Here is a 13399-nt window from a genome sequence, read left to right as displayed (position 1 = left end):
CTTACGGCTTGCCAAGCTCTGCAAGCTTGCGAATGAGGTGAAAGAAATGTCGCAAGAGTGGGATGAGGATATGTTCGTTCTGTACAATTCTGCAACAAGATCGATGAACACATGGCTCCCTACAGGATGCTCTTGCGAAAAAAGAAGCAGCGGCAGCAACTTCCGATCACAATGCCCCTCGGAAGAAATTGAAGAAGTGTCTCAGGAAGAAGTTGAAGAGGTGTCCCAGGAAAAGACACCTCCGTCTGAAGAGACGTAAAATATTATTATTGGCTGCACAGTAGAAGACATCATCAGCTTCATCATCATCATTTCTACTGTGCAGCAAATTCATCGCCATCATCATTCAAGTTTTTCTTGAACTTCTTTCGTGGTGAGTACAGTAACAATCTTTATTTTTTACTTTAATATTCCTAACATTTTAATATTTGTGCCTGTTTTAGTTTAGTAGTACTGTATGCATTAAGTTAAAGGGAAGGTTTTAAAAGTCTGAAGAGTATACATGTTGTAACCTATCATATTTTTTTTTATTAAAATTTACATTTACGTACGTAAAACCCCTCTCTCTCTCTCTCTCTCTCTCTCTCTCTCTCTCTCCTCTCCTCTCTCTCTCTCTCTCTCATCTCTCTCCTCTCTCTCTCTCTCTCTCTTCTCTCTCTCTCTCCTCTCTCTCTCTCTCTCTCTCTCTCTCTCTCTCTCCTCTCTCTCTCCTCTCTCTCTCTCTCTCTCTCCTCTCCCTCTCTCTCTCTCTCTCTCGCTCTCTCTCCTCTCTCTCTCTCTCTCTCTCTCTCTCTCTCTCTCTCTCTTCGTAAATTGTTTTCCTGCTTTGCTACGTACAGTATGTACTGTATGATTTTATATAGATACGGTAAATAATATTTGTAATAACATATTTTCTAAAAGCTTTTACTGTAAATATCATTATTTATCACTTTCATCATGCGCGTTAAATGCCTTCTTTGTTTACTGAGCGTGGTTGTTTACTGAGCGTACTCATAAAGAAAAACATTTCATCTGGAAGTCCCAAGGAAAATTAAGTAAAACATTGTAATAACAAAATCATCAATACTGTATAATCAATATAATCGATGCTAAAACTAACCTATACACAGATGTGTACAGTACACTAAATGCGTTTGTTTTCTTCATTATGATCAGAGAAACGTAAACAAAACATTGGTTGCCATTTTTTTATCGTGCTTTTTGGCCGTGTTTAAACAAACGCATGATATAAAATCGCCTTTACTATTTGTGCCTGTTTTAGTTTAGGGTACAGTACTGTAGTACAATGCATTAAGTGTTCTGTACATTAAGGGTAGTTTGTTAAACAGTACTACGTACAAGGGAAGGTTTTTAAAAGTACTGAATATTACATGTTCAATAATAGGTAAATATGGTGTCCAATACTTTCACGGATTTTCCACCTATCGTGGTCGGGGTCTGGAACCTATCTACTGCGATAAAACGAGGGTTCACTGTATATATATAAAGGGGCTAGCGTTCGATCCCAAGTATGAGGTAGAAATTTATTTCTATCTGAACACGATGTTGTGTTGATATTTATCCATATTGACACTCATTAGGGGTAATTTGAATGAATTACTACCAATTGTGTCACGTGGTGGACCGGAAAATTGGGTAAATTTGCTGGTACGCGACTGATGTCCTCGCCAGGTAAATCCTCGGACAGCTAGATAGTGTCAGGTTCCAATTTCTTTTTATGGTCTCTCGTGGCATGGTTGGTTTCGACCTGGCCCTTTCATTATAAGGGGGCTAGCGTTCGATCCCAAGTATGAGGTAGAAAATTTATTTCTATTTGAACACGATGTTGTGTTGATATTTATCCATATTGACTCATTAGGGGTAATTTGAATGAATTACTACCAATTGTGTCACGTGGTGGACCGGGAAATTGGGTAAAACTCGCTGGTAAGAGACTGATGTCTCGCCAGGTAAAATCCTCGGACATCTAGATAGTGTCAGGTTCCAATTTCTTTTATGGTCTCTCGTGGCATGGTTGGTTTCGACCTGGCCTTTCATTAGAAGGGGCTAGCGTTCGACCACAAGTATGAGGTAGAAATTTATTTCTATTTGAACACGATGTTGTGTTGATATTTATCCATATTGACTCATTAGGGGTAATTTGAATGAATTACTACCAATTGTGTCACGTGGTGGACCGGGAAATTGGGTAAAACTCGCTGGTAAGAGACTGATGTCTCGCCAGGTAAATCCTCGGACAGCTAGATAGTGTCAGGTTCCAATTTCTTTTATGGTCTCTCGTGGCATGGTTGGTTTCGACCTGGCCTTTCATTATAAGGGGCTAGCGTTCGACCACAAGTATGAGGTAGAAATTTATTTCTATTTGAACACGATGTTGTGTTGATATTTATCCATATTGACTCATTAGGGGTAATTTGAATGAATTACTACCAATTGTGTCACGTGGTGGACCGGGAAATTGGGTAAAACTCGCTGGTAAGAGACTGATGTCTCGCCAGGTAAATCCTCGGACAGCTAGATAGTGTCAGGTTCCAATTTCTTTTATGGTCTCTCGTGGCATGGTTGGTTTCGACCTGGCCTTTCATTAGAAGGGGCTAGCGTTCGATCCCAAGTATGAGGTAGAAATTTATTTCTATTTGAACACGATGTTGTGTTGATATTTATCCATATATATATATATATATATATATATATATATATATATATATATATATATATATATATATATATATATGTATGTATGTATGTATGTATGTATGTATGTATGTATGTATGTATGTATGTATGTATGTATGTATGTATTTATTTATATATGTATATATTTATTTATATATGTATATTAAATTCACACTGGAAGGCTTTTCCATCCTCTTATCAAGTAATCAAAACTTATATTCACTCCATTCTCTTGAAGAGGCTCTTTTCCTGGTCGTCTGCTTGGCTTTCCACTTGGTGCTGCTGCCCTGCTTTAGTCCCATTTTCCTTTTCAACCAAGTGCCTGGTTCCACTACTATAATGAGCTTGAAGTCTGATCCTCAGGGCCATGACCAGATCCCCAAATTATTTTAAAATAAGAGGCTTTTTTTCTTCACTCTTATAAATGTCTATACTTGTAAATTACAATGCATTTCCAGTTCCTGGATCATACAGAAGAGACCTGCAAAAATTAGAAATTTTTGTGAGATGAGAGAAGCTACATGTTCATTCATATTTGTTGATAGCGATACGTGTCAGTGACCGTGCCTAAGAATAATTTTGAAAGTGGATAGGCACGAAGATCATTGCCCTGAAGAGTACAGTTACTGAGGAGGGAACTGTGTGGCCCCAAAGCGGTCTAGGAACTTGAGATCCATTGTGTGTCCTTCATGATGTAAGAAATATGAAGTGCAAAATGTTGGCTGTTGCAGGAAAGAACATATAAGCACTGAATCCTGAAGAGCATGACAAGGTAATTTTGGACTCTAAAAGAAGCTAAAGAAGCCTTTTTCTCTATCTTTGGCACTCTTCATAAAATTAAACTATGTTTATCACATCCAGTTTTACAAATAAACACTTTAGACTAAGGTGTTAGACTGCAGGTGCATCTTTTATCTCTCTGCTGCTGTATGCTCTTTCAAGTTGCCTGTTATACAGAAGATGGAATGACCATCTTTCAACTTGCTGCGTATTCCAGGCCAAAACATTACCACTTTTCCATGTGCCATTGATCAAACCGCCTGCAGCTCTACTTTTTCCTTGCTTATATTCCATGAGCCTAGTTGCTCTGTCCCTACTGTTGCCTCTTAATAACTTCTTCTATATAATACAGATCCTGTCAGGGGTGGCCTTAACCCTATGTTTCTCACAGTGCTTTAATTTAGCATATACAGGTATACCTCAACTTGCGTCATTTTGAGTTAAGTCGGTTTCGAATTTACATCGGTTGTCAAAAATAATACATGGAAAAATAAAAATCCAGTTTTGAGTCATTTTGTTTAACTTTCCATCTGTCCACCACAAGTATCGAAGTCTTAATATCACTGGAATACCAATAAAAGAACAAAAACGTTACTTTACCATACATAATAATTGAAGGATATGAAATAATTTGAGACTACTAATATTTAACGTAAACGTTCACACAAGTAACATAGATCTTAGCGAACGAACTATTAAAACAGCTGTGACTGTTTTTATATTAATTAGCAGTCTTAAAGAGCTTAACTGTGACATTTTCTATAACAGTTCAACGATCAACTATTTATTGTACAATAAATGATAATAAAAGTATATAAAATTATATGAAAATACACTTTTGTATGCTATTTTCTTAATGGCAAGTGCAACTGGATAATCAACAATTACTTTTTTTTTTTTAATTCATGGCTACTAGAAGTAGTTACTAGAAGAAGTGGTTAAGTGAGGCGCTTTATTGGTAAATGCCATTGAAAAGCAGGGATACTCTTGGGTAGATAGAGGGCTCTTCTCGCGGAGTAGCTGTTATGTTTGGGGAGGCAATTAAAATGTAATGGTTGGGAAATATAAGAAAAACTGGTGGTATTTGTTAAGTAGGTTGTTCTATATGTACATTATCATTTGAGAAAGAAAAATGGTAAAAATGCTCTTAATTTCTTAACTAGTTGTTCCCCCGAATATTTTTTATATTGGCAAACTATTCTGTTTCTTTTATATTTTAAACCATTGTCATTTATGTATATACACTATATATCTTCAGTACAAGGTGGTTCATTTATTACAGCTGGGTAACAAATGTATATTTGTTCACTAGGGTTCATGCTTTTCCAGGATTTCTATATTTATTTTTGATGTGCTTGCCATACAAAGTTTGAACCCAACTGTATTGACTCGTCTGTGTGACTCAGATATCCTTGTCCAACAAAATAAGTCAATACTGTACTTTGCAGTATCTGATTAGTGAGCTAATATGAAACTAAGTTTTATGTAACAACAATTTTTTTTATATATATATTTATGATCCCTATATGGTCATCAAGTTTTTGTGGTCTTGAATTTGTCATAAATGAGACTATAGATAAATTGAATAGATGTAAAGTAATGGCTAAGACAGTCATACTGATAAGTAACAAATCAGCATAATGACTGAACCATAATGTATGTTGCAGTTCATGAACTCAGTTAATTGATAAAAAAAATGTATTGAGCAATTTGAAAAGAAACATGGTGTTATATTGATTATTTGATATTTAGTTAGCTTTTCATAGAAAAATGATCTTGGCAATGTAATTAAGACAGTGAAATATAATAACTAGCCATATTTTTTATATGTTGCATTTGATTTAGAGCTTATATGGTATTAGAATGAATCTTCTTTTCCTCTTTTTTACTAAATATTTGTAATTTATTTGTCAAAGGTCACAGACGAACTCACTCTGCACCTCTGAACAATGAAGGAAATGGACGGAGACCTTCAGTTGATAAACCATATTCTTATGACCCAAGAGTCAGTGAAAATTTCAGCTCTGAAATATACGAACTACTGTCCTTACGGTTGGTATATATAGCACTTGAATCTGTGGTTGTTTCTTGTACTGTACAGATAAACTTATAGAAAAAGGATCCTATTTTAGCCTTCTTATGTTTAGCAGATATTTAACAGTGTTTGTTCCGTAACCGAAATACAAACCACGCTATTTACAAAGGGTTATTACTTTTAGCGTAGCTGAAATGGCGAGCCATTAGAATTTAACGAGGGTGTATTACCCCCGCGCTAGTTAGCGGGGGGGTAGGGGAGTGGTAGCTAGCTACCCCTCCTCCCCCTCACACACAGGTGAATACTCACTTTCACTTTTGGCTCGGACTGTGACAGACGTCTCTGTCTTGGTCCTCGCTTGGCAGCCATTGTCTGTTTTGTCTTTACTTAATCGCTTACTTTTCTTTTACTCAATATATATGTAAACATGTTTTCATGTTTGTATATATATTTGAGTATAGAAATAAGTAAGTTTCCTTTTCAGATGTGTGTGTGTAGTGTACGATATCTACGTGGAGGCCTCGGCAGTTAGGCCACCACGGCCTAATTTTATGGGTTGCGATCGAGTTTGACTTCGGTCTTTCTCTCTCTCTCTCTCTTGAGGTCGTTCACCCTTTTACTATGTTTTACTACGCCCTTGTAGCTTCCTTCCCGTGTGGGTGGGGTTGCTACGCCGTACATTTTGTCTCAATTAGTTTATGAATCTAATTGTAGTTGTTAATTTTTCAGCTTGTAGAACGATTCCTTTCGGGGTTTTCGTTTTTTCTTTAGTGTTCATTCATTTTTAAATTACATAATTACATAGTTACATAATTATAATTGTTATAATTCTGTTTTGGTTACAGCTCTCCTTCCGCGAGTGTAAGTGGTTGTGAGGGCACGTGCCTGTTGTGTAATTCTTGTTCCTTTTCCTCGGGATTCCTCTTCGGAGCCTTCCCGGGGGAATGAATGTGTACTAATATTATTTGTTTTATTTTTTTACAGTTACCGATCTAGTTCGTTTCTGTAATATAGCAACGGTGTGAGCTGTCTGGTTGAGTCCTGGGGATTCGGCTGTTGCTGCCTCCCCCCTTGTATTGTCGTCAGGGGCGTGTCTCCTTCTACTGGTAGTACTCCCGTGTCGACGGACAGCTCTCCAGTTCATTTTAGAACAGTCAGGAGGCTTGCCTCCTTGGGCGGATAACTTTCCTTCCGAGGGAAGTTTTTTCCTGTCCAGGCTTGAGCTTTTCCTCTTTTGGGGGGTTCTTCTCTTGCCTTTTTTTTTCGTGCGACTATGCTCTTGGTGCTGAGCGGTCGCACCTGCAGTTTCGCTCAAGGGGCTGGGCAACTGCAGGAGCTCCTCTTCGGAGGATTGCCCCTCTTAGGTCACTGGCTGACCAGTCTCTTCCACGAAGTGTTTCTCTTTCGTTCGCGAGAGAGTACACTCATAGAGACTCCTCTTCGGAGGTTTCTTCTGTTGCTGTTGCTGTTGGCCTCCCTCGCCGTAAGGCCCTCCGTCCGCCTCGTCGTAAGGGCCTCTCATCTCCCTATAAGGGTGCTTGAGGCGCCTTTTTGAATCTCCGTTTGCAGCCTACAACTTCTTTTTCTCGATCTTCCGTCTTGGTGCAGATGGACAGCAGTCTAATCTCGTCTTCCGACGGGCAACGGTCTTCCCGACGGACAACGGTCTTCCCGACGGACAGCGGTCTTCCGACGGACATCAGTCTCCCGGCGGACAACGATCCCTTCGGGGCAAAGGGTTGCCCCCACGGGGGTTCTTCCCTTGCGTGTCAGGGTTTCCCTGCGCGCCCTTCTGTTCGTCAGCGCTCTCCTGTTCGTCAGCGCTTTCAAGATGATCTTCCCTGTGGTTCCTGTTACGTGCCCTGTGCGCCCACGTTCGCCCTCGCGATCTAGAACTTCGGTTCAGGTCGGGGTCAAGGACTCTTCTTCTTTGCGCAGGCTTCCACGCGTAGCCTTCTGCTCGTCAGCGATCATCAGCTCGTCAGCGATCATCAGCTCGTCAGCGATCATCAGCTCGCCAGCGATCGTCAGCTCGTCAGCGATCATCAGCTCGCCAGCGATCTCCGGATCGCCCACGTGTGTTACAGCTGGCACGCCAACGTTCTCCAACACTTCTGAAGGAACATGGTTCGCCAGCTACTAGCTCAACTGCGGATGCTGATCGCCATCGCGCGACCCTCAACTGCGGATGCTGATCGCCATCGCGCGACCCTCAACTGCGGATGCTGATCGCCATCGCGCGACCCTCAACTGCGGATGCTGATCGCCATCGCGCGACCCTCAACTGCGGATGCTGATCGCCATCGCGCGACCCTCAACTGCGGATGCTGATCGCCATCGCGCGACCCTCAACTGCGGATGCTGATCGCCATCGCGCGACCCTCAACTGCGGATGCTGATCGCCATCGCGCGACCCTCAACTGCGGATGCTGATCGCCATCGCGCGACCCTCAACTGCGGATGCTGATCGCCATCGCGCGACCCTCAACTGCGGATGCTGATCGCCATCGCGCGACCCTCAACTGCGGATGCTGATCGCCATCGCGCGACCCTCAACTGCGGATGCTGATCGCCATCGCGCGACCCTCAACTGCGGATGCTGATCGCCATCGCGCGACCCTCAACTGCGGATGCTGATCGCCATCGCGCGACCCTCAACTGCGGCGATCATTTACCTGCGCATGCTGCTCGCCATCGCACAACCCTGAACGATTGCCCGCTTACGCATGCTGCTCCTCATCGCACCACCCTGAACGATCGCCCTCCTGCAGATGCTGATCACCATCGCACCCTTTCACGCGATCATTCACCTGCGCATGCTGCTCGCCATCGCACAACCCTGAACGATTGCCCGCTTACGCATGCTGCTCCTCATCGCACCACCCTGAACGATCGCCCTCCTGCAGACGCTGATCACCATCGCACCCTTTCACGCGATCATTCACCTGCGCATGCTGCTCGCCATCGCACAACCCTGCACGATAGCCCGCTTACGCATGCTGCTCCTCATCGCACAACCCTGAACGCTCGCCCTCTTGCGGATGCTGATCACCATCGCACCCTATCACGCGATCATTCACCTACACATGCTGCTCGCCATCGCTTACCGCCAGCGATCTTCTTCACCTACGCGGCAGCACGATCCCTCGCCGTCACGCCCATTCGCGTGCGCGCCCGCGCGATCGCTCGCCTGCGCGCCCGCGCGATTGCTCGCCTGCGCGCCCTCGCTCGCCTGCGCGCCCTCGCGACCGCTCGCCTGCGCGCCCGCGCGACCACTCGCCTGTGCGCCCGCGCGACCATTTGCCTTTGCGCGACCGTTCGCCCTCGCGCGACCATAGTTCGCGGCGAATTCCACAGCCGGTGGTAGCAGCAGGGACGCGTGCTCCTAGGCGGCACTCGGGATCACCTCCATCCAAGCACAGGTTGGTAGTGCAGGACGAAGACAGGTCAGTACAGCATTCTTCCCACCTTCTTTTCAGGCAGGAACCGTCGTGTCCTCTCCAAAGGATCGCCCGATCCCTTTCACCTTAGCGAGGATTTCGGACTCTGTGTCCTTGGAGCAGCAGACATGGTTTGATCCGCTGGCACGGGCGTTAATGAGGGTTATGAAACCAGCACTCACCGGCCAGGGTAACAAACCAGCGGCTGTCTCTCCTACGCTGAAGAGAAAGAGAGGAGTGGACTTCGTGGTGACTTCCCCCAGGGCGAAGTTGGTTCCCAAGAGGTCGGTCTCGAGGGTCCCCTCTCCTGCACGAGTACTCTCTCCTTCTCCCGCCCTGGAAGGATTTTTGGCGGGGGGGCTTTCCGTTGAAGATTTCTCCATCGGACAAGGGGTGACTGCTTACCTCTTCCTCTGGGAGCTTACCAGGTTCTTTCCCTCCTCGGTTACGGCCCGAGGTTTGGTTCAAGGAAGCTACAGGAAGATCAAGGGTACTTTCCTCCTCTCGAGCTCAGGCACCTTGGCCTTTCGTCGTTAAGTATCTACTTGCGGACAAGCTCGATGTTTTACCATCTGGACGCACTGACTGAAGGCTTCCTTCGGGTGTCTCATCTGTGGAGGTCAACGACCTCAGACACCCTTCCATCCTTGAGAAGAGTTTTGTCTTTGCCCAAGGACAGAGACTTAAACATCTGCTGTGCGGAGTAAATCGACTTCCGGTTTCACTCCTCCAAGGCGCTTTCTTCCAGACTCTGCAGGGCTCCAGCTCCCTTTTCTTTCAACCACGTCGGCCTAAGTTATCGGCTACGACAACTGGGACAAGGTGTCCAATTGCAGTTTCCTCCTGTCAGGAACAGATGGCACGGGAGACTCCCCCGGGGGGGCATAGTCCTAAAAGGAGTTCACGAACTCTAGGATTGCAGGTTTTTTCGCTGGGAGGATGCTTAAGGTTACTCATCCGAATGACAGCTTCCCGATGCCCATTCCCGCACAATCTCTGTGAGTAGCCAAGGATATCGCGCCTGCCGTCTCTGTCAGCGAATTCAGTGTCTCTGAACCTCTATGCCATAGCATCAGCAGAGTTGCCCGGTTGGGCAGAATGATCCATACCTTAGGCGAAGGTCTTCCTTAGGATCATCGACGGCTTCACCCCCGGCCCCCTCAGTCGATCCTTTCTTGTAAGGAAGGATCTGAGAGGGGATGTCCATAGTCGACCTCTCAGCCCTGATCAAGTTTGTCGAACAAACTTCGGCCAGCGTAGACCAGCAGAATCGATCAGACTGGTAACGAGGCGACAGGACTCCTTTAACCCTGGATCGGAAGGACGGGTACTTTCAGTTTCCATTCCATCCATCTTCCAGGGTGCTCGTCGAATTCAGCCTAAACTGCAAGTATTCCTGCTTATGATGCAGTGTGGCTATCCCGCCGTGGCATAGCAGGTTTGTTTCCCCAGAGAACTCTCCCTGCCTTCCTCTTGGCCGCTCAGGTGCAGACTTCCGCCTCCTCTGCTGTTTGGAGGGCTGGTCAACTCCGGTAGGCTCGGGTTTCGACCTTCTTCAGCGCCGGGAAAAGCTTCCGAATGCTGACCATGAGTGTGGGCTCATGGTATTTTGCTTGGAGCCTTCTCTTCCTCTGCCTCAACATCTGGAGTATCTGGCCATGATATTGAGTCAACGGCCTTACCACGTTGGAAACCCCGCTTCTCGTCCGTCCAGCGAGGTTAAGCAACGTCGGTACTTGGATGGGTGACCACCTGGGGACGCCAGATTCTGTTACCACATCCTCCGAGCCTTCCTTTCGGTTGACTGTGGCAAGACTGAGGAGAGTCGCAGTACCTGTTCTCAGTCAAGCAGAGTTTTCAGCCCTACCTTGGAACGTTTCCTAGTTCTTCTTTCCTCATTGACCCGTTTATAGTCCGAACGGTCGCCTCAGGATAAGTTCCATGTGGGGCGATCCAAGTTCCGGTGGCTTCAGGCAATGTTTAACCGGACTCCCTGGCCCTATGGGACCAGCGGAACTATTAAACCTGCAATGGGTGTTGACCTATGGAGTCTCTTGATGGTAGTGGATATTCTCGTCCTTTCCCCACATTCTTGATGCGGTTCTCGGACTCGTCAAAGGAAAGGGGGGGGGGCATGTTCCGGTCCAGGCCTATGGTCAAGACCTGAAGGATACCTCTCCATCATTCAGGCAGGCTTAAGGGCCTTAGTCTGGCCCCTCTTCAGTCCTACCGCTCCTGCCAAGTCGCCCCGTTGCGTGTCGACTTCATGCTAACCAGCAGGGGACGCATTTTCACACCTTCACATCTTGCAGTAGAGATACCGGGATGATTGAGATTCTCTCAATTCCACCATCGGCTCTCTCATTCCAGGCAGGGGAATGTTTCTCTCAGACTATCCAAGCAGAGCCTCATAGAGAGAGTGTACCTAGGGGTCTTTGACCTTGGGTAACCAGCAAGTGCTGGTCTGGGGGACCTGATCGCGACAGCTTGGAACCTCAAGCTTCCGCTAGTTTTCCCCCCAGTCTCAGACCCCGAGACTCTGGCAAGATGCATTCCGGTGATGGTGGGACAACTTCGACGCCTGCGTCTTCCCTCCTTTTTGTCTGCGGACAATGGGTCTCAACAAAACCAGGTTGTCTGTCAACCTTTCAATGGGAGAGCTCCACTGGGACTATGCGCAGAACGGTTTCTGGACCCTCTGCTTCCCCTGACGGAACTCCCGGGAGAGCTTCTCCCACGGCGCAGACTACTCAAGCAACCACACTGCGACATCTCTCCCGAACCGGGGCGTCGCTTCGGCTTCATGCCTGGAGACACTACGCTTCCTCCTCTAGAAGAGACAACCCGCTACAGTCGCGGTACGGAGGTCGCGTCATCTGCGATAGTCATCCACAGGGGTCTCCCAGGCAAAGTGAAGAGTCTAAGGTGGTTGGTGCCGTGGGAGATATACCTCTTCCCGTGAGGCCTCTTCTCCAGCAATAACGGTCTTATTGCCTTTCGGCGGGAGGAAACTCCTTTCCGCTCTTGGCAATGAAGCCTGTCGCTCAGCCTTTCCCTGACCTTCAGGCTTAAAGGAATAACTTTTTCCTGCCCGCTGGATCTATTCTCGCTCATGCGAAGCTACGATCGTCCCTGCCCTAGTCGGAGGAAGACCTCCAACTTGGAGCATGGCTCGGACTTTTAGTCCTTTAAGAGATCTTCTCAAGACCCTTTTACGACAGGCCTCGGATTGTATTCCGCCTTGGGTCTTCTGCTCACTCTGGCCACGGCCAGTGTGTAAGCAATCTTCTTGGTCTCTTACTACTCCCCCCCTTTCTAAGGAAGAGGGGAAGGCAACATTCAGGCTCGCTCCTGAGTTGTTGGCTAGACTCAGAATCTGAGGGTCCCGACCCTTCGGTCCGATTCATTCAAGATTTTGAGTCTCCATTCTGTGTCTGATGTCCCAAGACCTTCTCTTTCTTGCCAGTACAGGAATCGAGAGGTTAGCGCTGGGAACAGCTGCAGTTTGGCCTCAGTTGCAGCCGATTTGGGAACACAAGGAGGACATGGGGGGAGAGTCACCAGTATACCTCTTCAGCCCGGACTCAAGGACATTCATCTCGACCTGTCTTCAGACCCTCCCCCGTCACGTCGCCCTACAGCACGATGTTGGATACATCGCAACGTCCCTCGCCTTCGAGTAATACTACTCTGTGACGCAGGTGCTACAAGCTGGAGTCTGGAAGCGTCTGATGACCTTCGCAGCCCGCTTCCTGCAGGGCGTGACCCACAGGAGTCTCGATACGTTTTCTATCGCTCTGTGGTGGCTACACAACAGCTGGTCTAACCTCAGGCTCCTTTTTGGACAGGTAGCAGAAGGTTGAGGGCATTGTTATCAGGTTTTAGTCTGCATGAACGAAAGAAGTATGTCTGGCCCTTACTTCTTTCTTCATCATCCCCTCTACGGGGAAGCAGCATCCTGGTCTCTGCATAGCTGACCTCGAACCTCTGCAGGTAAACCATGCTTCCTTGTGTTCCGAGTATTGAGTCAATACTGTCGCGTCCCCCATACCCTGACGAGGTGGTATTGGGAACGTCCTAACCCAGAGTTCCTTCTGGAACTCCAGGTCAACTGCCTAAGACGGGTCACACTTCTTCCTTCACACACAAGCTTACGTAGGCCACATGGTTCCTTGCGGTGCAAGGAACTTGTGAGGTGCAGGGACTCCTTTTCTCGAGTGCGACTCACTCGGATTCTGAGTCCCCGGGTAAAGCCAAAGCCAGTATGGCTGGGGACTTTCCACCCTTCCTAAGGGATAAGTCACCCTTTGTAAATAGCGTGGTTTGTATTTCGGTTACGGAACAAATGACAAATTCGAAGATAATTTGTATTTTTCCTAACCATACAAACCTTAGCTATTTACACATATTTGCCCGCCAGCCCTGTCCCCCAAGACAAGTCCTACCTCTAAGTGAAAGTGAGTAT

General features: G+C 46.5%; 1 protein-coding gene across 1 annotated transcript in view; it reads left to right on the top strand.

The window, feature by feature from the left end:
• The window catches only part of LOC137632371 (endonuclease/exonuclease/phosphatase family domain-containing protein 1-like), an 83133-nt gene that overhangs the window by 10107 nt on the left and 59627 nt on the right, over positions 1-13399 (top strand). The window contains exon 2 of the mRNA XM_068364306.1: positions 5376-5511. Within this exon, the coding sequence (XP_068220407.1) occupies positions 5376-5511 (136 nt within the window). The remainder of the gene's footprint in view (positions 1-5375; positions 5512-13399) is intronic.

Source organism: Palaemon carinicauda, chromosome 41 (assembly GCF_036898095.1).
Source record: "Palaemon carinicauda isolate YSFRI2023 chromosome 41, ASM3689809v2, whole genome shotgun sequence".
NCBI lineage: Eukaryota > Metazoa > Arthropoda > Malacostraca > Decapoda > Palaemonidae > Palaemon > Palaemon carinicauda.
The sequence above is the reverse complement of the archived record's forward strand: the minus strand, read 5'-3'. Positions and strand labels throughout refer to the sequence as shown.